General features: G+C 44.4%; 1 protein-coding gene across 2 annotated transcripts in view; it reads right to left on the bottom strand.

The window, feature by feature from the left end:
- Positions 1 to 9,179: 9,179 nt before the first annotated feature.
- The window catches only part of zfyve1 (zinc finger, FYVE domain containing 1), a 109,016-nt gene continuing 90,815 nt past the window's right edge, over positions 9,180 to 27,380 (bottom strand). Inside the window, exons 10-11 of one of the 2 annotated variants that reach the window (XM_041215022.1) lie at positions 13,700 to 13,810; positions 9,180 to 10,175 (exon numbers count right to left, since the gene is read on the bottom strand). In XM_041215022.1, the coding sequence (XP_041070956.1) occupies positions 9,943 to 10,175; positions 13,700 to 13,810 (344 nt within the window). In that variant the 3' untranslated portion in view covers positions 9,180 to 9,942. Of the gene's footprint in view, positions 10,176 to 13,699; positions 13,811 to 14,549; positions 15,337 to 27,380 lie in introns of those variants that run through there. The other variant, XM_041215023.1, reaches the window with a different exon arrangement.

Below are 27,380 nucleotides of genomic sequence, written 5' to 3'. Positions count from 1 at the left end.
CTCCCCCATATCTAGGGAAGATTAGAAGATTTTCACTATCTCCACCCCACTTCCTTTGGCTACCTGGGATGCAAGTTACATGAATTAGGCAACTTATCCACTCTAACCATCAGCAGGCTTTCCAGTACCTTCTGCCTCATACCATCCATTATTCTGCTTCTTCTAATACTTTTGTCAGATTCCTTTTCCTTAGTAAGTACCAATACAAAGTATTCATTAAGTATCCTAGCCTTGCTGTGTACCTCTCAGTATATATCACCCTCTTTGTCCCTAATAGGATTCACTACATCTCTTATTACCCGCTTACTACTTACTATTTTCTTTTATCTTGACTGCCATTCTATTCTCATATTTTCTCTTTGCCATCCTTTTTTCCCTCTTCACTTTAGGGACCAATTGACCTACTCCTGCTCCTATGTTCCCCTCTCAACCTATTGTATTTGACCAGGTTCTCATTTGAAGAATTCACCTGACATGCATCATATACCCTTTTTCTCATTTCATCATATTCGTTCCCTCGCTTGTCATCCAAGGAGCCTTGGGGCCTTGGATTCCTCCGACCTTTTACCCTTGTTGTACCTAGTCTGTATCTGAAGCATCTCTTCCTTAAAGGTCACCCATTGTTCCATTAGTTTTTCTTGTCAGTCTTTGGTTCCATTTTATCCTGGCTTCTCACTCCATTGAAATTAGCCCTCTTCCAATTTGGACATTTTACTTTAGTTTGTTCCCTGCTCTTCTCTATTACTAGTCTAAACTTTATGATACGATGATCACTCTTACCCAAATGTCCTCCAAAGGCACTTGGTCCACTTGACCCACCTCATTCCCCACATCAGATCCAACATTATTTCTAGTTGGATCGCGAACATGCTAGTTAAGGCAGTTCTCCTGAAGACATTTCAGAAATTACTCCCCCTTGAAACTCTTTACTCTAACAATGTCCCAATTAATATTTAGATAATTAAAATCCCCAAATATTGCACACCTCTCTGATTTCCCTACAGATTTTCTCCTCTTTCTCTCTCTGTATTGTAAATAGCTGAGCCCCGACACTGATCTTCATGGCACTCCCCTAGTTACAACCTGCCAACTTGAAAATGCACTGCTTATCCCTGGTCTCTGCTTCCTGTCCATTAACCAGTCTTCCATCTATGGTATTATATTACACTCAACTCCATGAGTCCATAGCTTGCATATTATCCTTTTGTGTGGCATTAACTGACTCCCCTTTATATCCCCTACTATATACATCCTCAAAAACGCAAATAAATTTGCCAAACACAATTTCCCTTTCGTAAAACCATGTTGATTTTGATCACATGTTTTTACCAAATGCATTGTTAAGATTGATAAATAGATTCCAGCATCTTCCCAATGACTGATGTCAGGCTAACTGTTCTGTAGTTTCCTGTTTTCTCTCTCCCTCATTTCTTCAATAATGGTGTTACAATTGCTAACTTTCAATCTGCTGGAATTGTTCTAGAATCTAGGGAAAATCATAACCAGTGAATCCACAATTATTTATAGGTTGCTAGGACAAAGGCCATCAGACCCTGGGGATTTGTCAGTTTTTACTCCTTTAAGTTTCACCAATATTTTTGTTCTGTTGACATTAATTTTCTAAGTTCCTCACTCTTATTAGCCCCTTGGTCACCCTCTATTTTGTGTATTTAATTCCTGTCTTCCATTACATGTGAAGGCAGACACAAAAATATTTGTTCCATGTCTCTGCTGTTTCCTCATTGCCCATGATAATTTCACCTGCCCCTGCTTCTGAGGGACCAATGTTTACTTTAGGTACTCTCTCCATTTTTATCAGCTTCTCAGCCCCCCCTTTGCTGGTTTTTAAACCTCTTGCAATCCTCTGGCTTACTACTATTCCTTACAACATTATCAGCCTCTTCTTTTAATCTCATACTATCCTTAACTTCCCTAGTAGGCCATGGATGGATCTTTCATATTGAGTTTAGGCTAACTAGTCTATATTTTCTGGATTGCCCTTACTCACCTTCCTTAAAAAGCAAGTGATGTGCAATTGTCCAATCTAAAAGAGCAGTTTCCCAAGCTGAGAGAAATTGGAAACTGTCTGGTCCTGTGTACTTATCTTTATTGTCAGAATTTTCTTCATAACTGTTATTTTGCTTATATTAATCTTTGGTGATTGCATATCCCTGATTCAATACTAGTTTCCTTGGGATGTCTGGTATGCTGACTTCTTTCTCTAGTGTAATTACTAATGCAAATCCATTTCCTTATTTTCATAATGGTGAAAGTCAGTTTTCAACAGGCTCACATTACTTATAAAATGTGCTTTGCCTGATGTCTGATTAAGTCTATGGGTTATTGTTGCCTTAGGGGAAGATTTACCTGGGAGCGACTAATTTGGGGATTTGTTTAATAGTTATTATGGTAGTAATTTGTAGACATGTGAATGTGTTTAATTTCTTGTTAAATTAATAAAGGTTTAATTTAATTTATATAAAAAACCTCTCGAGGCTTGGTGGTTTTATTTCTGAATTCAGAGCTGCATCTCCAGCATGCCAATTGAAATATAGGTTATGACAGTTGTTTAAAGTTTCCCTCTGGGAATTTAAATAACTCAGCTTTACCAACTGTTGTGTCATAACAATTGACCACTCTCTTTTTCCTATTATACCTATTTTTGTATCTAGCGAAGTTTATTCACCCTTTCATGTTCTTTGTATCTTTCTCATTTGCCAGGAATGCCTTTTTTTGCATTTTTGTATGGTATTCTTTTCATGTTTTGTTGTCTTTTTTTGCCATCCATTTTGGCAAGGAGAGCTCTTGCCCCTCATGGTATAAACTGGTTCTGGTTCTGAATGAAAAATTATTTTGGAACACCTCCCACTGATTTTCTGTTGCCTTATTTTAACATATTGCTACAATTATAAACTAAGGAAAGGTTGACTTCAATGTGATGAAATACTGTCCACAGTAAACTGGGCAAGTATGTTTTCATGTTTCTCTCTTTCAAACACTACGTTGAATTCAATCATATAACGTGTTATAATCCTGGCCCAGCCCCTCAAATGTTTGGTACGATCCAGTCAGGGACCATAAACTTTGCCTACTTTAAACCAAAAGTTGAGGTTAACAAAAGTTGAGGTTCAAGATACTTGCTATGAGAATAAGGCCACAAGATTCCAGGCATTTTCAAGAGACAAAAATAAACTTTTACTATACAAGGTCAAAAAGATAAAACACTACAATATCTCTTATACTCTAATATGCAGGGTTAATATGAGGCACATGTAAATTAACAGGCAAACTGGTCAAACACACCACACTGTGCAATAAATGAGATGCAACTGTTAGGAACTAGAGATAGTTTAAGTAAGTTATATTTGTGCTATAGTTTTAAGTTTAACTTGTATTTCGGTTTGTGTGTTAAGAGGGGGGAACTTGAGCTTTGGTTTCACTTTAAAAGATGCCTACATTCTAATGATGTTTTCTGATTCCTGAAGAGAAGTTGAAATAAACACAAGGTAGAAAAACTGCTGTTGCCTAGCAGCTTGGGTGCAGAAGGAGGGACTCACAGACACAGAAACCGAAAGAGTTTGAGTTCAGTTGGTGATTATGCTCTAAGGTGGAGGAAGCAGTTTAAGTCTCTCTCTAGCTGGACATACTAGCAGATTGCTTAGGAAAATAAGTCTAAGAATCTTAGATGAGTTTCTCTAAAGTTAAAGCAACAGTGAATGTGGAGTGAGCTCTGGATCTCAAGGGAGATACCAAGTTGTCAGCAGTCTACTGGGAGAAGGGAAAAAAGGCCCCAAGAAGCCCTTTAAGTTAAGTCAAAGGACAAAGGCAGGAATCTAGAACAAGGCCCTGTTCAGTGGAAGTGAAAGCATGGAGCAGAGAAGAAGGCTTCAAATTTAGAGAGAAAGCTGCAGGAAGCAGACTTGAGGCAACATAGGATTGTGAGAAGCTAGAAGATCCAAAGATTGGTGACCCGTTAGTATGGGCATGTGAAGCAGCGGTGTTCTGTTAGCACAGCTGAGTATCTGAGAGAGTGTGCATGAGAGGAAAAGCTTGAATGGGGGAGTTCAAAACCTGGGGGTGGAACCTTTTGTGGAAGGTGTCCGAGAGAAAAGATTCCAAAACAGGTTCTTCGAGAGTAGAAATTGGAAGCCCTTGTGTGAAAGACAGAGTTCATTGAGATCATTTGGCTCATGGTGTAACAAGCGTTTTAGGGGAATTGATGAGAGATCCATTGCATCTGTTTGGGATGGCATCTGTCACTTGGTTTCAGAATATGGTGTGCCTGGCTACAGGTTGCCTATTGGTTTACATGGACTTATTGTGAACATTAGAGTATAAGATAGCTTTTGTAACTTGTGTTATCCTTACAAATTTGTATATATCTGTAACGGTGTAGTTGTGGGTGAGAGAGTAATGTAATATAGTTCATCTTGTTTAATAGTGGTTTTATTCTTTAGTTAAAAGTTCATCAGCTGACTCCTGTGACTTTGTTCAGTAGCCACTCTCCATGCTTCTAAACAAAAAAATAAAAGTTAGGATCTATCAAGCCAGATTCCAGCTTGGCATCTGGCTTGTCCGTCGTAACATCAGCTGGGATCATAACACAACCAAGGATTTCCCAATAACCCCTCCCACCTTCCCAGACATCAGCAAACACTGAGTCAATCTTGTTGAAACCCTGTCTCTCTCACAAGGGATTCCAATCTTCCTCTTTGAAGATCCTGCCTTGGGATTCTCACCAAAAGTATGTCCAACTTGGATGGCATCAACAAAGGCTCACTTTGGAGGGTTTCAATCTCATCTCCTGAGATTCCATTCCCTGGATTCCCAATTATGTATCCAAACACCAACTCACAAGCACAACTTCAGTTCTTTGGACGCCCTGAGCAGAACACTACTGCTCCAAAGGGTTACCTTCGCCCCAAATGGCCCACCACATGGAGTCAGCAACCTTCTGCTGTCTCCTTCAATTGCCAAGGCTCCTCCTCAGCCCTCTCCACTTAAGGTCTACCGGTCACAGCCCTTATTCTGCTTAGAGCCTCTTTCTCTACTTCTTTTTCCTGGGAACCTCGCCTTGTCCCCTGTCTCTGTCCCCAGCCTGGGAATCTTTTCCGAGTCTGGCACTCCATTCCCAGTCACGAGATTGGGGTTTCCACACCGCTTCTTTTTTTTTCATTTTTACATGGGCAATTGTCAGGATGACTTAGCCCTTTAACTGTTGGATTGCATATGCACTGCCCGCTCCCAGCTCATATATGCACGCAACTCCAAGGCCTGTCCGAGACTTTGAAAGTAAGTTATTTCATCACACCTTTACCTTGTGAAGATTCTTTCTAATGGCATTACAATTTCTTTACAAGAAGTGCTTAACATCATAAACTTCTTACAAACCTTATCACAAACTGTACAGATAAACTTTTCATTTTGTTTCACAATTACACATATCATATTCTAAAGCTACAAAGGCTTAACCAAAAAAAGAGCAAGTACATGTGATAAGTCAGATTAACAGGAGTGAAACATCCTAGAATTATCATAACTCAGAGCCTGCCTTTTTCTTACAGCCATCCTTTAATTCTGCAAAGAATGTTTCAGTTATGTTCACAGCCCAATTATTAACCTTTTCATCAGCTGCAGGTGTAACTCCATCTTTAAGCTAATTTTCCGAACTCAAATATGGTAAATTCTCATTTTGAGACAATAAGGTCAAAATGGCTGTATGCGCCAAAAACTCTTCTCTGATCAAAAGCCCTTTTAACTGTTTCAAGGATGTTACTGGGATGCTTTTTATGTTGGGTTATGTTTTTTGTTGGATTTGATCTTTGAACACTGAGATCTTTTAATTTCCCCTGATCCCATTCTGAACGTGCTTTATTTAATTCTTTCGGAGCAATGTCAACAGCTTCCTGGACTTTGATCATGCTGATCTTGTAAAACTCCTCAAAATTATTGCAGCCAAACATGAAAAGCTTACTGCTAATAACGAGCAATTGAAGGAAGGGCTGTCAGTGTAGAGAACCAACTTGCTGGACTTCTAGTTTTCTTTCTAATACTTTATGTCTTCCACGCAATTCACAAACCACATCTTTCATATACTCTCAGGGTTTTTGTAAGCTGTCCACTGCCTGGGTTCCTGCTGCTTTTAAAGTCTGGATCTGTTCTTCCATATCACACATCTCATTCTCTTAGTTCTCCAGATTGTATTGGAGTTCAAGAATTTCATTGCTCATTCTGCATTCAACCAACTGCTCTGATGCACCAGTAGTTCCTTCTCCTGTTCAAGGTGTTTACCACGATACTTAAAGACTTCTGACACCTAAAGTTCATCAAGTTTTAACTGAAGATCTATCTTTGTTGATTTTTCCTCTGCAAGTTTGTCACTTAAACATTAAGTCCTCATTCAAGTGTTCTACTTCCTGTGACTGATACTCCAGTGTTCTCACCCCCAGTTCTCATTTTTCATTAGGAATCTCATCTTTTGTACATGCAAGTTGGTTCTCTACACTGATCAGCCCTTCCTTCAATTGTTCGTAATCAGCAGTAAGCTTCTCATGTTTGGCCACAATAATTTTGAGGAGTTTTACAAGATCAGCATGATCAAGCGACTGCTGCAACACAGTCGTCACCATGTTACCATGATCAAGGTTCACAAACAAATCAAAGCAAAATACAACATGAGAAGCAAAATTCTACTCAGATAGATGTTGTTGCTTAGCTTAAATATGTAATTATATGTTTAAGCAAGTGTAAGTGTATGAAATCACTTCAAAGCCCTTGATTTCAACTTGAATTAATTTTCTAACCAAGTGGAGGGAAGAAGGTGCCAGGGAAAGAATCTCCCGGCACATTGGAAACACAAGAGGTCCCAGCTATTGGCTGGATACGGCTATCAATTCAGTTTGCTTTTGAAGAGGTAATATCTATATTAGGAGGCAGCTTACAATAATAGATTTTAAAAGTCAATCACACTGTCTTTGCTGCAAATGCTAAGGAACACCAGATAATCAATTAAATTGATCAAGCAATCTAATTTGGAAATTAGTCAAATATTTTTCTATCAACACCAATATCTCAATTCATTAAAACCCAGGCACCAAATTGTATCTATTCTGCACTAAATTTTGAAACCCATAAATTGTAACAATCCACCATTGCCCAGTGAGATAGGAGTCAAGAAGGGCAGAAATATTCAAAGTTGCTCTACACAGCAGAATATCTCTTCCCACACACACCACAAATCCACATCAACCCTCCACAGACAGAAGCATAAAGATTTCTCTTCACATATACCACCACATACCTCCCACTGACATATCCGGAAGGAGGGTAATTCTCTCTCTCTTTCCTGCACTCTCATCTTGCATCTCCCTCCTCACCCCCACAGGATCAGATCTTGATTGCAAAAGAATTGCAGATTACCAATGTAGAATAACTGGGCAGAGACATTGAACAAATACTTTGTGTCTGTATGTTAGAGACATCAAACAAATATGTTGTGCCCATCTTTACAGTAGATGACAAGTTACATAATAGAAATAGAGGGTAACCTAAGGGCTAATAAGTGTTAAAAAAAATTAAGGATTTTAATATCAGCAGAGAAAATGTACTGGAGAAACTCAAGGACCTCTGATTCTGAGACTAAAATCTGACAAATCCCTGGGATCTGAAGGCCGACACCCTAGGAGGGAGAGAAAACAGGGAACTACAGGCCAGCTAGCCTGATACCAGTGGTTGGAAAACATCATGATTAGAAAAAATCAACATGCATATACAAAAAGGAAATCCTATTTGACAAATCGATTAGAGATTTTTGAGGATATAATTAGTAGTAGGGTAGATAAAGAGGAGCCAGCAAATATATTTGGATTACCAAAAGGCATCAATGCCACACAAAAGGTGCCACACACAAGAAAAGAGCTCATGGAATTGGGGTTTTCTATTAGCATTGAAGATTGGTTAATGGACAGGAAGCAGCGAGTGGAGATAAATAGGGTACTTTCAAGTGAGCAGGTTGTGACCAGTGGAGTGCCACAAGGTTCAGGACTGGGGCCTCAGCCATTTACAATCTATATTAATGATTTAGACCAAGAGACAGAGAGTAACACATCTAAGTTTGCTGACAATACAAAGCTAGGTGGGAATGCAAGCTGTGAGGAGTACACAAAGTGGCTGCAAGAGATATGAGGTTAAGTGAGTGGGTAACAAGGTGGCAGATGGAGTATAATATGGCAAAGTGAGAGTTATTCACATTGGTCTTAAGAATAGAAAAAAATGATTTTTTTTAAAAAAATGGCATGAAACTTGTAAATGCTGATGTTCATGGAGTCTTAGGTGTACTTATACAAAGAACATAAAAAGCAAGCAATTATGAAATCAAATGGCATGCTGGCCTTTATTGCAGGGGGATTGGAGAACAAGAATAAGTAAGTCTTGCTACAATTGTAATGGGGCTTTGGTGAGACAACACCTGGGATAATACTATGTGCAATTTTGGTCTCCATATTTAAAGAGAGATATACTTGCATTGGTGGTAGTACAGTGAACATTCACTAGGTTGGTCTCTGGGATGAGAGGGTTGCCCTATGATGACAGCCAAAATAAATTGGGTCTATATTCTCTGGAGTTTAGAAGAATAAGGTGATCTCACTGAAACATTCAAGACTGTGAAGGGGTTTGACAAGGCAGATACTTGCTGGGGAATCTAGAACAAGAGGGCACAGTTTCAGCATGAGGGGCCAATCATTTAGGACTGAGACGAAGAGAAATTTCTTCACTCAAAGGGCTGTGAATCTTTGGAATTCCGTACCCCAGGGGGTTGTGGATATGCCATCATTAAATATATTTCAGGCTGAGATAGACACATTTTTGGTCTCTCAGGGAATCAAAGGATACAGGAAGTGGGTGGGAAAGTGAAGCTGAAGCCCAAGACCAGCCTTGACCATATTGAACTGTTGTCTGTATGGACTTATCCTGCTCCTCCTCTTTTTGTTCTTGTGTCTAATGTGTTTATGTTTGCATTAGTGGATTTCAGTAATCTGGTTTATAATTATAAATAGCGCATTCATATATTTTATCCAGGTTGTACAACCAATTTTGTTGCTTGATCTACCACAGTGAGTCACGTGAAATCACACATTATATGAATGACTGAAAGGATTTGCAAAGCAGGAGAAACAGTGTAGTGGACATCAAAATTTTATTTACATAAATTATTCACAAACCACTAATTTACATTATATGATAAACAGAGCTATACACTTGCTCAAGGTAATGTGAATTTTGGATTCCAATGGCGACATAAACAAAAACACGATTTGTTTTTAAATAAACAGAAACTTTTCAAAAAGGTGCTAACGTACATCACATTTAGAAAAAAATCCCATCACTGAGGAATGGGTTCCAAAAGAAACAGAGGGAGGGAAAAATCTGAGTCAGTGTCACTGTAGGTTTACGTCGACTTGAGCACTTCTACATTGATATCACTTAAAAAGCTACAATCATACTACACGAATGAATACCCATAGTGTTTGACAGTAAACTTAAGGCATTCTCCATGTGAGCAGAACCCAGTTTTTGTAATCTGTGTATAATTACAAGTGCAGTTGGCACACACCCCATACAACACATACAGGTATTTAGGTCAGTTTTGATGAGTGTCAATGAGTAAAATCATGAATATGAACAATGGGTTCAATTAGAAAACAACCTTTCACAGGGAAAAATGTGATGTTACCAACTGCCTACTGAACTCTGGTTATTGTTCAGAACCTTTAAAAAATATACCTCTTAGGAGTTTGTTTTTGAATAGGCAGGGTTAAGAACTATTTCAGCAATTCTATTTCCACTTCTTTTTAAATATCATGCATACTTGATAATTAAGAAATGAATAATTTGCATTAAAATTCAATGTTAGATCAGTATTCTCTTTTTCAAGTGTGCTACTCAAAGGTCACCTGGCTTTTTATTACAGTTTATACAGACCCGTACAGGATGGTCCCAACCACGTGAAGAGACTGTTCGCCTATCCTGAGAGCATTCATTGCAGAAACCCTGCCCGCAGGCTCGACAATGATGCTTGGACATTTTTGTTGTAAATTCTTTTCGACAATAGCAGCAATTAGTGATCTCGTGGTCAGGAACCCAGTATGATGGTCTGGCTGCATCTTTCACTAGACCTACCAAAGACATGATTCATGAGTTGTCAATCTAAATTAAAACACACAAAAGATTCATTTCTACATCCAGTGCACTTCTGCTTAGTTCCCCCCTCCAACACATTTCTTCAAAGAACTGGATGTCCCTTCATCAGCACACTCAGTCAGCCAATTGTCATGCCCATGCCGAGGTAGCTAGAGTCCAGCAGACTATCTGACTTTCATGTACATTTAATCAAAGGCAACCAGGCTGACTTTCTTCCTCTTTAGCTCAGAGGCACAGGGAAACTACAGTAATGTCATCATCCAACTGAGATCAACTGGTTATATGTCAACAAATGAATCTGGTTTGCAAAGTCTTGTCCCACATCGGGCTGGGCACTTATCAAATGAGGCAGAGAAGCCATTATCCAGTGCCCTCTTGGAAGCATACAACTGATGCATTTGATAAATTCCAGTGTCCCTCACAGAGATCCTCTTCAGTGTGATGCCTACAGGCAACTTGAATGTTTTTGGAAATGACCGTCACATTAAATGATCACTTTTTTTTATTCTTTCATTGGATGTGGGTGTCGTTGGTTAAGCCAACATTTGCTGCCCATCCCTAAATGCCCTTCAACTGAGTGGCTTGCTGGGCCATTTCAGAGGACAGTTAAGGGTCAACCACATTGCTGTGGGTCTGGAGTCACAAGTAGGCCAGGCCAGGTAAGGATGGCAGATTTCCTACCTTAACGGACATTAGTGAACCAGATGGGAGTTTATGACAATCGATGATACTTTCACGGATAACATTACTGAGACTAGATTTATATTCCAGATTTATTAATTTAATTTAAATTCCACCAGCTGCCGTGGGGGATTTGAACTCATGCATCCAGAGCATTATCCTGGGCTTCTAAATTACTAGTAAAGTGACATTACCACTATGCTACCATCTCCCTGCAAAATCAATATTATATGGAAACCCATTTCTGAACATGCACAGGGTACAAGATTGGTCATAATACACCAGAAGACATTATACATTGAACACGCCCTCCAGGGTGTATGACTAATAATATGCAGAATTCCAAATTTTCTGGACAATGTTTTGCTCGTGTGATTGATTTTTTTAAGAAAACACAGAAGTGCCTGATGTTTATCAGCAGTAATTGAATGCATGGCCAATTAGATTTTGAACTCTTAGTAACTGATACAGACTATATTAGGTTATGATTGTTAAGCGCTGGCAACCCCTGGAAAAGTCTGCATGAGATGAGTGTCTTTGGCCTTTATGTCTAGCAGCTTGAAACTGGTGTCCTGAGCATAACCAGATCATAGAAGGCAAATCCCTCCTGCCTCCCAAAATTGTTAAATACTGCTAGAAAATTTCAGTACACCAAGCAATTCATGATGAGACCAAGTTCTCAAATCTCATCTATCTTATAATTTGCTTGCACAGATCACAACTGCCATCTACTAGCAAATGACCTGGTGTGTTACCTGAGCTGATTAAGTGTTTGGAGTAGCTATCAGACACCACCTGGCACAAAAGATTATCCACTGTCAGTCAGCACCAAATTACAGGGATTCTAAAAAAGAAACAGTAACACCACCCCACCCCCCCAGTGCCCACCTAGGCACCACCCACCCCCCCACCACCCACCCCCCCTACTTCAAAGTTCACTCAAATACATTTTAACCAATGGCTATTTAAAACCAGACACCATGGATCGGTGCACGTGGATACACTCTTACAGTGATATAAAAATGGTTTAGCACCAGCTTTTTCAAAGCAGGAGAAAAATAAATTTAGACTTCTGTCGGTCATTGAAATCTGAACACTAGTTTCAAAGTGCACTGGAAATAACTTACATCTATATAGCTTTAATGTTGCAAAGAGTCCCACACCACTTCAGAAAAATGAATGCTGAGCCAAGAAAGGTATTTTATGGGGGGGTCAAAGCTTGGTCACAGATGGGTTTTAAGGAGAATCTTGAAAGACAAGATGGGTGGATTTAGGGAGTGAATTCCAGAGTTTGTTATTTTTTCATTCGTTCACAGGATGTGGGCGTCGCTGGCTGGGCCAGCATTTATTGCCCATCCCTAATTGTCCTCGAGAAGCTGGTGGTGAGCTGTCTTCTTGAACTGCTGCAGTCCATGTGGTGTCGGTACACCCACAGTGCTGTTAAGGAGGGAGTTCCAGGATTTTGACATAGCGACAGTGAAGGAATGGTGATATGTTTTCAAGTCAGGATAGTGAGTGGCTTGGAGGGGAACTTGCAGATAATGGTGGTGTTCCAATGTGTCTGCTGGCCTTATCCTTCCAGATGATAGCGGTTGTGGGTTTGTAAAATGCTGTCTAAGGAGCCTTGGTGAGTTGCTGCAGTCCATCTTGTGGATGGTACACACTGCTGCCACTGTGTTGGTGGTGGAGGGAGTGAATGTTTGTGGACGGGGTGCCAATCAAGTAGGCTGCTTTGTCCTGGATGGTGTTGAGCTTCTTGAGTGCTATTGGAGCTGCACTCATCCAGGCAAGTGAAGCATATTCCATCACACTCCTGATGTGTGTGGGGCCTAGTCAGCTAATGGCACAGCCACCTGTGTGGGGGGTGGGGGGGGGGAGGGTAGGGGGGGTGGTGGTGGTGGTGAAGGGACAGCAGATGTACAAGAAGCCAGAATTGGAGGAATGGACAGTTCTGATAAGTGGGAGGTTTAGGTGCAGGGGGAAGGAAGTTGTAGGGCTGAGGGAATTTACAGAAATAAAGAGGAGTGAGATCATTAAGGGATTTAAACACAAGGATGACAATTTTAAATTCAAGGTACCTGGGAGCATGGAGTCAGCTTGAAGGCAGAGAGGATAGATGATACTATGATACGATATGGGTAGCAGTGTTTTAAATGGCCAGGAGCATAATCAAATGTAGTGACAAAGGCATGGATTAGGATAATATCCAGGTCAGCCAGACGTGGCATCATTGATCTGTATCTAGGTTTTTGTTTCCATCTAAATATGTCTGTTAAGTAATACTTGCTCTGTGCTAAAAATGTCATTAATTACCCTTAGTACATGCTGCACCCATTGCTTGTTGGAACATTAGTGGAAACTGTGCGCATAGGAGACGCTCGGATAGTAACACTCAGTATGCTGAAGTGGTTTTTGGTGGCTTGGCTAGCACACTCTTGCAGATTATAAGGAAATGGTTGATTGCCACTAAGGCACAGACAATCTGCCAAAAGCGTGACTATCCACAAACTTGTGTATTTAGTTAAATTGGCCAGTGTGTTATTTTCTGTTTCTATGAACAAATGCAATAATGATGGTGTGAAGTATAGTTTGTTTTCGAGCTTTTTTTTTGTCAGCTCAAGGAGCTGTGCCTGTTTTTTGCAAGCTTAAGCAGCTGTTATTTTTTTGCAAGATCAAGGAGCTGTTCTATGTCCAGGCCAGTGGACAAGGATGATCAAATCAGCAGATAGAGAATGCGTAGTGAAATCAGCTTTAGGATTCCAGAGGAGAAAGCAATATATGCCCTTGAAGTATTTTCCCTGCTTTATAAACCTCTTACCTAATGGAAAATCTATTGCTGTAGCCACTGCTCCGAAGGTGTTCTGCACAGCTTCACCAACTTTCCGTGCTATAATTGTTCCGCTTTCATCACCTTCTTCATCTACAACATCTTCAAATAGTGTTAAAATCAAAACATTATCAAAAAAATCAAAGTTAAATATACAATAGCAACATACTAATCTTTTTAATTGTGATGCACAATGCAGGGTTCACCACAAGGTGGGGAGGGGGTGGAAAGGAGTAAACAATAGTGGGCAAAATAGGAACATAGAATATAGGAGGTGTAGGCCATTTGACCCCTTGAGCCTGCTCTGCTATTCAACTAGATGTTCTACTTCAATGCCCAATGCATGTTCCCACATCCCTTGGTTTCTTTAATATCTAGAAATCTACCAAAATCTGTCTTGAACATTCTCAATGACTGAGCCTCCACAGCCCTCTGAGGTAGAGAATTCCAAAGTTTCACCACCCCGAGTGAAGAAGTTCCTTCTCGTCTCAGTCCTAACTGGCCTGCCCTTTATTCTGAGACAATGTCCTCTGGTTCTAGAACTCCCAGCCAGTGGAAACATCCTTCCTGCATCTACCTTGTCGAGCCCTGTAAGAATATTGTATGTTTCAATGAGATCACCGCTCTTCCTCTAAACTCTAGTGAATACAGGCCCAGTCTCCTCAATCTCTTATCATAGGACAATCCCACCATCCCAAGAATCTGGTGAACCTCCATTCCACTCCCTCTATGGCAAGTATATCCTTCCTTAGACAAGGAGACCTAAACCGTACACAATACTCCAGGTGCAGTCTCACCAAGGCTCTATACAACTTTAGATATCTTTACTCCTATACTCCAATCCTCTTGCAATAAAGACCAATATGCCATTTGCCTTCCTAACTGCTTGCTGCACCTGCATGTTATCTTTCAGTACTCATGAACAAAGACACCCAGGTCCCTTTAGACTTCAACAATTCCCACTCTCCCACTATTTAATAAATACTCAGCATTTCTGTATTTCCTAACAAAGTTGATAATTTCATATTTTTCAACATTATATTCCATCTGCCATTTTCCTGCCCACTCATTTAGAATGTCTAAATTCCTGTGAAGCCTCTTTGTATCCTCACAACTCGCATTCCCACCTAGTTTTGTGTCATTAGCAAACTTAAAAATATTGCATTTGGTCCCCACATCCAAATCATTGACATGGGTTGTGAACAGCTTAGACTCAGGCACTGATTCTTGTGATACTCCACGAGTTATAGCCTGCTAACCTGTGAATGACCCATTGGTTCTCTGTTTGCTGCCCATTAACCAATCCATAAATCCATCCCAGTATATTTACCCCAATCCCATGTGCTCTAATTTTGTTTAATAGCTTTTTGTGTGAGATCTTATCAAAAGCCTCCTGAAAATCCAAAAACACCACTGGTTCCCTGTTATCTATCCTGCTAGCTACATCCTCACAAAGCTCCAACGGATTTGTCAAACACGATTTCCCTTTCATAAATCCATATCAACTTTCAGTCCCATTAGTTTTTCCAGCACAAACTTTTTTTTACTAATACTAATTTCTTTCAGTTCTTCAATGTTGCTAGTCCCTTAGTTCCATCGTACTTCTGGATGGTGTTTTGTATTTTCCACTGTGAAGACAGATACAAAGTATTTGTTTAGTTTCTCTGTCATTTCCTTATTCCCCATTATAAATTTTCCAGTCTCTGTTTGTAATGTGTCTTTGCTATCGCAGTTTTAGAATAACCAGAGAGTTCTGGGACTTGATGTTTGATGCAAATATAAGTATTTAAGTCTTTTGATGTTTCACAAGTTAGAGTCAGAGCCAGATCAGATGAGAAACACAAATTTAAGATTAGATGCACCTTTGGAACATCCAGATTGAAATCGTAGATTAGATTAAGGATTACTATGAAAAACATTGGAAGATTTAAATACATAGAAACTAATTAACAATTGCAATTGAGAGCTTTTAAACAAACATTTTGCTTGACTCTTGCAAATACATGTTTCACGGAGTTCCATTTACAAATGTTAATGGGCCATTCACAACAAGTAATTTGATGGCATACGATTGCAAGGGCACCTATCAAAGGCATTTCATTTTCCCATTACTATAAAACAGGACCAGAGAGATTAAAATCACTTGTTTAAAGTCTTAATCCAAAAGGCTAACAACTGAAAATATATGAGACAACAATGGAAACAAATACCTCAAACTGAGTAACTGGAGCATCTGTCACAGCATCTTAGCTAATTATGATGCATATTGGCCAATCAGACCCTTTGGTAAACCACCCTTATCCATAATTCCTCCCTTCACACCATAAATACATTTGGAATTCCAAATGAGTTAGTTTTCCACAAAACCAAGCTCATTTTCTTCAAGGGCAGCAATAATCCACTTCCTCTGAAATTCATATGATGATAAGAAATAGGAGCGGCAGTAAGCCATTCAGCCCCTCGAGCCTGCTCCACCAGTCAATAAGATCAGGCTGATCTGATGTGGCCTCAACTCCACATTCCTACCCTGTCTCCCATAACCCTTGACTCTCTTCTTGTCAATCAAAATCTGTTTAACTTGAATATATTCAATGGTCCAGCCTCCACTACTCATGTGAATTTCAAACACTACAAGAGAAGGAATTCCTCCTCATCTGTCTTTAATGGGAGATTGCTTATTTTGAAACCCTAGTTCTAGATTGCCCACAAGGGGAAACATCCTCTCAACATCTACCCTGTCAAGCCCCCTCAGAATCTTATGTTTCAATAAGATCACTTCTCATGCTTCTAAACTCAAATGAGTATAAATCTAACCTCAAGATAAAAGCAAAAAACTGTGGATGCTGGAAATCCAAAACAAAAACAAAAATACCTGGAAAAACTCAGTAGGTCTGGCAGCATCTGCCGAGAGGAGCACAGTTAACGTTTCGAGTCCGAATGACCCTTCAACAGAACTAAGTAAAAATAGAAGAGAGGTGAAATATAAGCTGGTTTAAGGGGGGTTGGGAGAAGTGGCCCTCTATCCAGCTCAACCTGTCCCACCCCCTTAAACTAGCTTATATTTCACCTCTCTTCTATTTTTACTTAGTTCTGTTGAAGGGTCATTCTGACTCGAAACATTAACTATGTTCCTCTCCGCAGATGCTGCCAGACCTGCTGAGTTTTTCCAGGTATTTTTGTTTTTGTTATAAATCTAACCTCCTCCACCTTCACCACTAGCCAACCCCGTCATCCTAGGAATCAGCATAGTGAATCTTCTCTGAACTGACCCCAATGCAAGGAAGTCCTTCCTTAAGTAAAGTGGCCAAAACGGCACACGGTACTTGTAAGTGTGGTTTCATCAATACCCTGTATAGATGTAGCAAGACCTCCTCGCAATAAAGGCCCACAAACAGTTTGCCTACTTAATTACTTGCTGTACCTGCATGCTGACTTTTTGTGAGTCATGTTCAAGGACACCGAGGTCTCTCTGTATTGCAGCATTTTGCAGTCTCTCCCTATCTAAATAATACTCTGCTTTTCTATTCTTCATGCCAAAGGGGGAAGGTGGGGAGAAGGGAGGGAGGGGCAGGGGGAGATAAGGCTGGCTGCTGGTGTGGGGGCAGAGGACAAACTGGCTGCTGGTGTGGATCTCTGGATTTCAGCATGGCGGCAATCAGCTGGTTTATGACCAGAATTCAACCCCGGTAAGACAGCACTCGAAGCAGTCCTGTCCAGCACCGCAGGCAAATGGTGACTTTGACCTCCAACTCCTGCCAATTCGCGGGCCAGGATTTCTCAGCAGGGCAGAGATGGACCCTCAGGTAGAAGAGGCTGGTCCTGCTCCAGGTGAAAGGCCTGAGCTCCTCCGGTAGGGGATCCATCTGCCACTGACCAACCAGGAGTCCAGAACACTTGCCCCAGTTGATCCCGGCAGAGGACATGTCAGAGTAGATGCCCTGGCACTCGCGCTTCCTCCACAAGTCAGCCAGGTCAGTGAACATGAGGAGCACATCATCAGCGTAAGCTGAGAGGACCACCCCAATGCCCGGCCGCGCAGGACCAATCCCGACAAGAGGTGCAAGAAAGGCTTTACGCAGATAGAATACAATTGACCAGACAGAGGGCAGCCCTGATGTACTCCTGTCTGAAAGCGAAGGGGCGCCGTCAGGGACCCGTTAACCTTAACTAGACACTCTGTGGCAGTGTACAGAAGTCGGATCCGGGCAACGAAATGCGTCCTGAACACAATGCAGATTCCTGAATAAATATTCGTGATCCACCCTGTCGAATGCCTTCTCCTAGACAAGAGATAGGAAGGCCAGCCCTCTGGGAAAAGTGGATGATGTCCTGGACCAGATGAATGTTATCAAAAAAAGTGCAGCCCGGGACAGTGTAGGACTGGTCAAGGTGGATCATGTGGTCCAGCATGGTGCCAAGGCGAGAAGACATCGCCCTGGCAAAGATTTTGTAATCCGTGCTGAGGAGTGTGACTGGGTGCCAATTCGTAAGTTGGCAGAGATCCCCCCTCTTGAACAGCAGGTCAATGACCGCCCTGTGCCATAAGAGGGGCACCTCTCCGATAGTGATACTGTCCCCCAGGACATCCCAGAATGCCCTGAAGAACTCTATGGTCAGCCCAACCAGCCCCGGGGACTTGCCCCTGGAGAGGCTGTCAAGGGCGCCGCTCAGCTCCCCCAGACTTATAGGAGAGTCAAGCTTTCTGGTGGCAGGTCCTCCCACAAAACTTTGCAAACATCCTTGCTGTACAGATCCGGAGAGAACAGGGCAGTGTAGTAGGATTTGGCAATAGCTCTGATGCCCTCCGGATCTGAGATAAGGGATCCGTCATCGGCCAGCAGAGTAAGGAGCTGCTGATGGATCCCCTGCCTTTTTTCCAGCGAGTAGGAGGGGGAGCCGTGGTCCAGGTCCTTGAGGAACTGGATTCGGTGACTTCACGTATGCGACATGGGACCCGACGAGTTGCAGGTCCCGCAGCGCGCCCTTCTTCTCTTTGTACACCAGCCGCAGGGCCGGGTCCGCATCGGACTGTGGAGACATGCCTCCAGGTTGAGCATCTCCTTCTCCAACTCCTCAACCCTGGATTTTCATCTCTTTGTCAACCCTCTTGTGTACTCCTGACAGAAGATGTGGACCTTGCCCATGTCCCACCGCAGCCTCAATGATGGAACGAGTCCCAGAACCGCTCGTCCTCCAGCAGCAGGTTGTTAAAGTGCCAGTACGTGGACCCCGTCCCAGGGCAGAGTGGAACAAGTTCCGCCCACACCAGACGGTGGTCCGTGCACGGCACCTGCTGTATAGAAGCCGACGGAACGCAGGACACGTATGCCTTGGAAATTTAAAGGCAGTCAAGTCTGGATGCTTTGACTCCAGGCAACATGAAAGTGAAAACTGGAGTCAGGATGGAGATGTCGCCAGACATCCGCCAAGTCGAAGGACCCAACCAGGTCCCGTAACTTACTCACACCTAGCAAGTGGTGCCTGGCACTGAAACGGTCCCAGGCCTCGAGGGTACAGCTGAAATCCCTCTGAGGATGTTGCATTGCCCGCGTCGATGGAGCCAAGATGAGTGGACGCTTCATCAAAGAAGCTCGCTTGCTGCTGCGCGCCCAGGGGAACGTACACATTCACACAGTGAAGTGCTGCGCCCCCTAGGTGCACAGTAAGGTGCAGCAATTGGCCTGGCACCGGCTTCTTGACCCCCAAGCTCTCCGGCTGAAAATGCAGGACCAACAAGATAACCACCCCGCCAGAATTGGAGGCTAGGTGACTCATGTAGATCCCCCCTCACCATTCCAGGAGCCACGTGGCTTTGTCTCCCGGAGTGACATGGGTTTCCTGCAGGAAGCACAACGCATACTTCCCACCTGAGGTCCGAGAGGTTCTGAAACCTGCGCTGTGTCCCCCTGCTGCCATTGATGTTGAAGCTAGCTATGGTAGTCTTCATTGTCAGAAGTATGTGCTACCATCACTGTGCCTAGTGTAAGAAAGAGAGGACTATTTTAACCTTCCTCTCCTTCAGGAGCCCAGCGAGAAACGTGTGGACCCTCCTCTTAGCATTCCAGTCCAGCCCAGGGGCTTTTCGGCTTTGCGGGCAGACCAGAACACAGGATGAAAAGAATACCACAGGTCCAGAGCTGACTGGACCTTGTCTACAATTACTTACTAAAAAATCCTGGAGCTCCCGTAAAGGGATGAGGGGAGAATTGATGGGGGGGCGCGCCAGAGGATCCACCACCTTACCCAACAACGACTCTAAGTCATCCCCGGCACTCACCACTGAAACCCCATTCTCCTCCAGGTCATCGCCTCCAGCTTCCAACTCCTCCCCCACATTGAGAAGCTGCCAGTCGGCACCAGCTCAACCTCGATCCTACCCCCAGGATCAAGGCCAGAGGGGTCGTCTGTGGTCTCCTCTTGGGGATATGGGCCAAAGGGTGGTGGATGCTCAGGGCCCCGCTCCCCTTCAGGCACTGGGCGCCCAGCGAGTCTGGCAAAATCTCTGGACCTAGGACTGAGGGGCCCAGCGCTAAAGGTTGGGAGGGAGCTGGGAGGTCTTCCTTGCCAGTGCCGCCCGATGACCCAGTAGTTGAGGCCATGAAGGGACTGCTGCAGTCCCCTGGCAGGCCAGATAGCATCTCGGGAGTACAAGGTGGGCTGGGGTGGGGCACCACCACAAGGGCGATACCCTCACCGACCCCCGACGGGCTGCTCAGGGGACTGCAACAAGGGTGGAGATGCCACCACCTTATCACTGGGGGAGGGGACACATCTGACCTCACAAGTCGCGAGGTCCTCCCCCTCCAAGGGGTGGCATCTCTTCCGGGGTAGGCAGGGGGCTGGGGAGACCTCCATCTGCGAGGCTCCCGCTGCCTCGTCCAGCCCCTCCGGACGCTCTGCCCTCTGGGGTTTTGGTGAGTCTATCCTTTTTAGGATGACCACTGGCTCGGGCTCACGCGCCCCATCGCTGCCGGGCTGGGGAGCGCACGTCGCTGGGGCCGGATGATGTTTTAACCCGAGCCGGTGTTTTCAGGTGTCTGGTGATCAGGGTGGGTTGGGGGGTCTGGGGATCCGCCTCCAGGTGGCAGGTCTACCAACACGCCTTCTTTTGGCACAGGGTCTCTTCCCCCAGCCTCGCCGGCAGCCAAGATGGTGGTGGCTGTCGGCAGCACCTCCCCTTGCAGGGAGGAAGATAGAGTGGTGACGGTGCCAGCCTCGGCCGCCTGGATGGTGCTGGTGGCCTTGGAGGCGGGGCAGTTCTTACAGATATGCCCCACCTTCTTGCAGGCATGGCACCGCAAGCCAGCCACAGTCCAGAAGACTCTGTAGGCGGCCCCCTCATATTCCACAGTACACCCCCCCACCGTCTATGCACTCCTCCTGGGCCAGGTGGATGAAAACCTGGTGCCGGAAGGAGTATAAGTGATGGACAGCCGCATCCTTGAGGCTGAGTGGGATCGGTGCAACCACTGACCTAACCTCTCCCGGTTAATGGAGATGGGGGAGGAGGAGCTCACTGGGGACAAAGGGTGGGACATTGGTAATTATGATCCTCTGGGCGGTGGCCTCCAAGGCCCACAGTGAGCTCCTTTTCCAGGGCCAGGTGCGCTGCCCGCTCTGACCTCAAGAAAATTACAGCTTTGCCTTCTCACCACATTGTCCATTCACGCTGTCGATCATGTCTGATGCCAGCTGGCATGGACAATGCCGCTCATTCTCTACACATCAGCCCCTCTGAAGAAATAACAAGAAAATGTACAGAGATCAGAATGATTTTAGCTGTTTTTACCCTCCCTCCAGCCTTCCCCCCTGCCCCCCTTACCACTCCAACAACCCCACCTTCCCCCCACACAGAAACAATGGCCCGCAACTTCAGCACTCCCCTCTGTCGGATTTGGGGGGTATCCCAAAGACGTGCTGGGGAATCCTTCTGGCAAGTTCCCACCAGGCTAGGGTTTGCACGGCAATTGCCCAGACATGCTAACTTCATCTGGACAATTATACTGCGCTTGGAAGCATCCGAAAATGCAATTTAAATCGCAAACTTTGATGGTTCTGCTGGGTTTATACCAACAGATGTCCAGAAAAAATTAGAAGAATTAAAACCTCTTCTAACTTCTGGGAACTGTTGTAATGACACAGAAAGACCCCATGGGCCTTCCCACAGCCCCAGCAACCCCCATGACCTCCGACAAGCCCACCTCCCCCTGACCACAGACAGCGACCAACCCCCTGACCTTCGACAACCCCACCTTCCCCACCCCATCAACCTCAGACCCCGACCTCGGAGCCCCCAACCTCCCCACGGACCCCCACCCGAACACAGGAACCCCCGCCCCAACTGGCCTCCAGAAACTACCTCCCACTGACCGCCAGACCCTCCCCCCCATTGACCGCCAGACCCTGCCCCCCACTTGACCTCTGGACCACAGCCCCACCAACCTCGGGACACACCCACCAACCTTGAGGCACCCCCTCCCCAACCCCGACCTTGAGACACCCTCCCCGACCCCAAGGCACCATCTCTCCGACCTCGAGACAACCCCCAGCAACCTCGAGGCACCAGCCCCCCTGACCCCGACCTTGAGGCACCACCCCAACTGACCCCGACCTCGAGGCACCATCCCCCGACCCCGAGGCACCACCCCCCAACCTCGAGACACCCTCCCCGACCTCGAGGCACCACCCCCCTGACCCCGACCTCGAGGCACACCCCCCCCGACCCCAACCTCGACGCACTACCCCCAACCCCGAGACACCCTCCCCAAATCAGAGCTCAAGACATCCCTCCCGTCCCCAACTTCGGGACACCCCCCATCCCCCCGCCAACCTTTGGACACCCCCAACCGCCCCCTCGACCTCAGGACACCCCCAACCCCTAAATCCTTACTACCTATCTTAGACACTTACCTTCCCCTGGCCTGTCAATGTCCCTGGCCCTTTAGCTAATTATGCTTGTGCTGGCTCTGTGAAAGAGCATAAAAACAGAAAATGCTGGAAATACTAATCAGGTCTGTCAGCATCTGTTAAGAGAAATAAAATTAAAGTTTCAGATCCATGAGCTTTCATCAGAACTTCTCCGGGTTAAGCAAGTGAAATGGGTAAGGATGTAAAAAGAACAAAGGGGTAGATCTGTGATAGGATAGGAGGAGGAGAGATTAAATAACAAATAAGTTGGTGGTGCAAGGCCAAAGGCAGTGGTAAAGGGACAAGTAAAGAAACAAAATGATGTGTCTGGGGGAAGTATGAATGGTAGAATGATGAACAGCTGCCAAAAATGAGAAAGGAATAAAAGAGTAAAACCAAAACCTGCGAGGAAAAAGGAAACAACATGAGGGCAGAGGTTATGGTCTGAAATTGCTGAACTCAATAACGATTCTGGAAGGCTGTAGCATGCCTTAATGAAAGATGAGGAACTGCTCCTTCAGCCTACATTGAGGCACGTTTAATTAGGCATTTTACATCTAGACTCAATACAGAGTTCAACAATTTGCGATCATAATCATTGTCGCCATTTTGCTTCCTTTTTCTTTGTTTCACCTTTACTCTAATTTTTCACTTGTTTTCACTCTCAGAAAACAGTTGTCATCATTCTACCATTCACACCTCCTCTGGACATATCTTTTGCTTCTTGTCCCATTTCCAGTATCTTTGGCCTTGCACTGTTAACTCTTATCTCACGTAATCACCTATCTGCAACCCCATCACAGACCTTCTCATTTGCTCCTTTTCCAGCCTCCTATTTTTGCTTATTTCAAACCTATTACATTTCTATTCAAACCTTTCCCTGTTCTGATGAAAGGTCGCTGATCTGGAACGTTAATACTGTTTCTCTCTCCCAGAGGCTGAGGGTGTTGAGTATTTCCAGTAATTTCTGTTTTTATTAAAGATTTCTAGCATCCACAGTATCTTGTTTTTGTCTTTCAAAGAGCAGTTGCACTTAGCATCATATCCCCACTGTTTGTCCATGACCTTTTTTAAGTTGCCCAGTCTCATGTACCTATACAATTATTTTCCAAAATTATTTATAGAGTCAGCTTCCACCACATTTTCAGTATTTCCAGATTCTGACAACTGAGTGAAAAATTTCTCTGCATCTCCGTCCAGATCTTTTTCCAATGAATTTGAGCCTATAGACTCCAGGTATTGACTGACTCAAGAGTGAGATTAGATTTTCTCTATTTACTCTATCAAAACCTCTTATCTTGAAAGCCTCTATTAGGTCACCTATTAACCTTTGCTGTTCCAAGAAAAACAGTACAATTTTTTCCAACCTCCCCATATAACTGAAATCCTTCATCTCTGGTATCACCTGGCAAATGTCCTCTGTACCCTTTCTAAAGCCCTGACATCTTTCTTGAGGTGTGGTCCCAGAACTGTAGACAATTCTCTAGCTAAGACTTAACCAGTGATTTTACTGCTGCAAAAGTAAAACAGGAAAGGTGGCCAAACCGTGGCTTACTAGGGAAATTAGAGATAGTATTAGATCCAAGTAAGAGGCATACAAGTTGGCCAGAAAAAACAACAGACCTGAGGATTGGGAGCAGTTTCGAATTCAGCAAAGGAGGACCAAGGGATTGATTAAGAAGGGGAAAATAGAGTACGAGAGTAAGCTTGCGGCGAACATAAAAACTGACTGTAAAAGTTTCTATGGGTACGTGAAGAGAAAAAGATTGGTGAAGACAAATGTCTTACAGTCAGAAACAGGGGAATTTATAATGGGGAACAAAGAAATGGCTGACGAACTAAATACATACTTTGGTTCTGTCTTCACAAAGGAGGACTCTATAATATACCAGAAATGTTGGGGAACACAGGGTTTAGCAAGAGGGATGAACTGGAAGAAATCAGTATTAGTAGGGAAATGGCGTTGGGGAACTTGATGGGATTGAAGGCCAATAAATCCCCAGGGCCTGATAATCTACATCCCAGAGTACTTAAGGAAGTGGCCCTAGAAATAGTGGATGCAATGGTGGTCATCTTCCGAGATTCTACAGACTCTGGAACAGTTCCCTCAGATTGGAGGGTAGCTAATGTAACCCCACTATTTAAAAAGGGAGGTAAGAGAAAACAGAGAATTGTAGACCAGTCAGCCTGACATCAGTAGTGGGGAAAATTCTAGAGTCCATTACAAAAGGTTTAATAGCTGAGCACTTGGAAAACAGTGGCAGAATCAGACAGAGTCAGCATAGATTTATGAAAGGGAAATCATGCTTGACAAATCTACTGGAATTTTTCCAGTATGTAACTAGTAGAGTTAATGAGGGGGAGCCAGTGGATGTGGTTTATTTGGACTTTCAGAAAGCTTTCGACAAAGTCCCACATAAGAGACTGGCGTGTAAAATTAAAGCACATGGGATTGGGGGTAATGTATTGAGGTGGATAGAAAACTGGTTAGCAAGCAGGAAACAGAGTAGGAATAAACAGGACAAAAACAGAATTACCTGGAAAAACTCAGCAGGTCTGGCAGCATCGGCGGAGAAGAGAAGAGTTGACGTTTCGAGTCCTCATGACCCTTCGACAGAACTTGAGTTCGAGTCCAAGAAAGAGTTGAAATATAAGCTGGTTTAAGGTGTGTGGGGGGGGTTGCGGAGAGAGAGAGAGAGAGAAGTGGAGGGGGTTGGTGTGGTTGTAGGGACAAACAAGCAGTGACAGAAGCAGATCATCAAAAGATGTCAACAACAATAGTACAAAAGAACACATAGGTGTTAAAGTTGGTGATATTATCTAAACGAATGTGCTAATTAAGAATGGATGGTAGGGCACTCAAGGTATAGCTCTAGTGGGGGTGGGGAGAGCATAAAAGATTTTAAAATATTTAAAAATAATGGAAATAGGTGGGAAAAGAAAAATCTATATAATTTATTGGAAAAAAAAGGAAGGGGGAAACAGAAAGGGGATGGGGATGGGGGAGGAAGCTCAAGACCTAAAGTTGTTGAATTCAATATTCAGTCTGGAAGGCTGTAAAGTGCCTAGTCGGAAGATGAGGTGTTGTTCCTCCAGTTTGCGTTGGGCTTCACTGGAACAATGCAGCAAGCCAAGGACAGACATGTGGGCAAGAGAGCAGGGTGGAGTGTTAAAATGGCAAGCGACAGGGAGGTTAGGGTCATTCTTGCGGTCAGACCGCAGGTGTTCTGCAAAGCGGTCGCCCAGTTTACGTTTGGTCTCTCCAATGTAGAGGAGACCACATTGGGAGCAACGAATGCAGTAGACTAAGTTGGGGGGAATTCAAGTGAAATGCTGCTTCACTTGAAAGGAGTGTTTGGGCTCTTGGACGGTGAGGAGAGAGGAAGTGAAGGGGCAGGTGTTGCATCTTTTGCGTGGGCATGGGGTGGTGCCATAGGAGGGGGTTGAGGAGTATGGGGTGATGGAGGAGTGGACCAGCGTGTCCCAGAGGGAGCGATCCCTACGGAATGCCGATAGGGGGGTGAAGGGAAGATATGTTTGGTGGTGGCATCATGCTGGAGTTGGCGGAAATGGCGGAGGATGATCCTTTGAATGCGGAGGCTGGTGGGGTGATAAGTGAGGACAAGGGGGACCCTATCATGTTTCTGGGAGGGAGGAGAAGGCGTGAGGGCGGATGCGCGGGAGATGGGCCGGACACGGTTGAGGGCCCTGTCAACGACCGTGGGTGGAAAACCTCGGTTAAGGAAGAAGGATGACATGTCAGAGGAGCTGTTTTTGAAGGTAGCATCATCGGAACAGATGCGATGGAGGCGAAGGAACTGAGAGAATGGGATGGAGTCCTTACAGGTAGCGGGGTGTGAGGAGCTGTAGTCGAGGAAGCTGTGGGAGTCGGTGGGTTTGTAATGGATATTGGTGGACAGTCTATCACCAGAGATTGAGACAGAGAGGTCAAGGAAGGGAAGGGAAGTGTCAGAGATGGACCACGTGAAAATGATGGAGGGGTGGAGATTGGAAGCGAAATTAATAAATTTTTCCAAGTCCCGACGAGAGCATGAAGCAGCACCGAAGTAATCATCGATGTACCGGAGAAAGAGTTGTGGAAGGGTGCCGGAGTAGGACTGGAACAAGGAATGTTCCACATACCCCATAAAGAGACAGGCATAGCTGGGGCCCATGCGGGTACCCATAGCCACACCTTTTATTTGGAGGAAGTGAGAGGAGTTGAAGGAGAAATTGTTCAGCGTGAGAACAAGTTCAGCCAGACGGAGGAGAGTAGTGGTGGATGGGGATTGTTTGGGCCTCTGTTCGAGGAAGAAGCTAAGGGCCCTCAGACCATCCTGGTGGGGGATGGAGGTGTAGAGGGATTGGACATCCATGGTGAAGAGGAAGCGGTTGGGGCCAGGGAACTGGAAATTGTTGATGTGACGTAAGGTGTCAGGGGAATCACGGATGTCGGTGGGAAGGGACTGGACAAGGGGAGAGAGAAGGGAGTCAAGATAACGAGAAATGAGTTCTGTGGGGCAGGAGCAAGCTGAGACAATCGGTCTACCGGGGCAGTTCTGTTTCTGGATTTTGGGTAGGAGATAGAAGCGGGCCGTCCGAGGTTGGGCGACTATCAGGTTGGAAGCTGTGGGAGGAAGATCTCTAGAGGAGATGAGGTCAGTGACAGTCCTGGAAACAACGGCTTGGTGTTCAGTGGTGGGGTCATGGTCCAGGGAGAGGTAGGAGGAACTGTCTGCGAGTTGACGCTCAGCCTCCACGAGGT

Source organism: Carcharodon carcharias, chromosome 20 (genome assembly GCF_017639515.1).
Source record: "Carcharodon carcharias isolate sCarCar2 chromosome 20, sCarCar2.pri, whole genome shotgun sequence".
In the NCBI taxonomy this organism is placed as follows: Eukaryota; Metazoa; Chordata; class Chondrichthyes; order Lamniformes; family Lamnidae; genus Carcharodon; species Carcharodon carcharias.
This window is presented reverse-complemented; position numbering and strand designations above follow the sequence as displayed.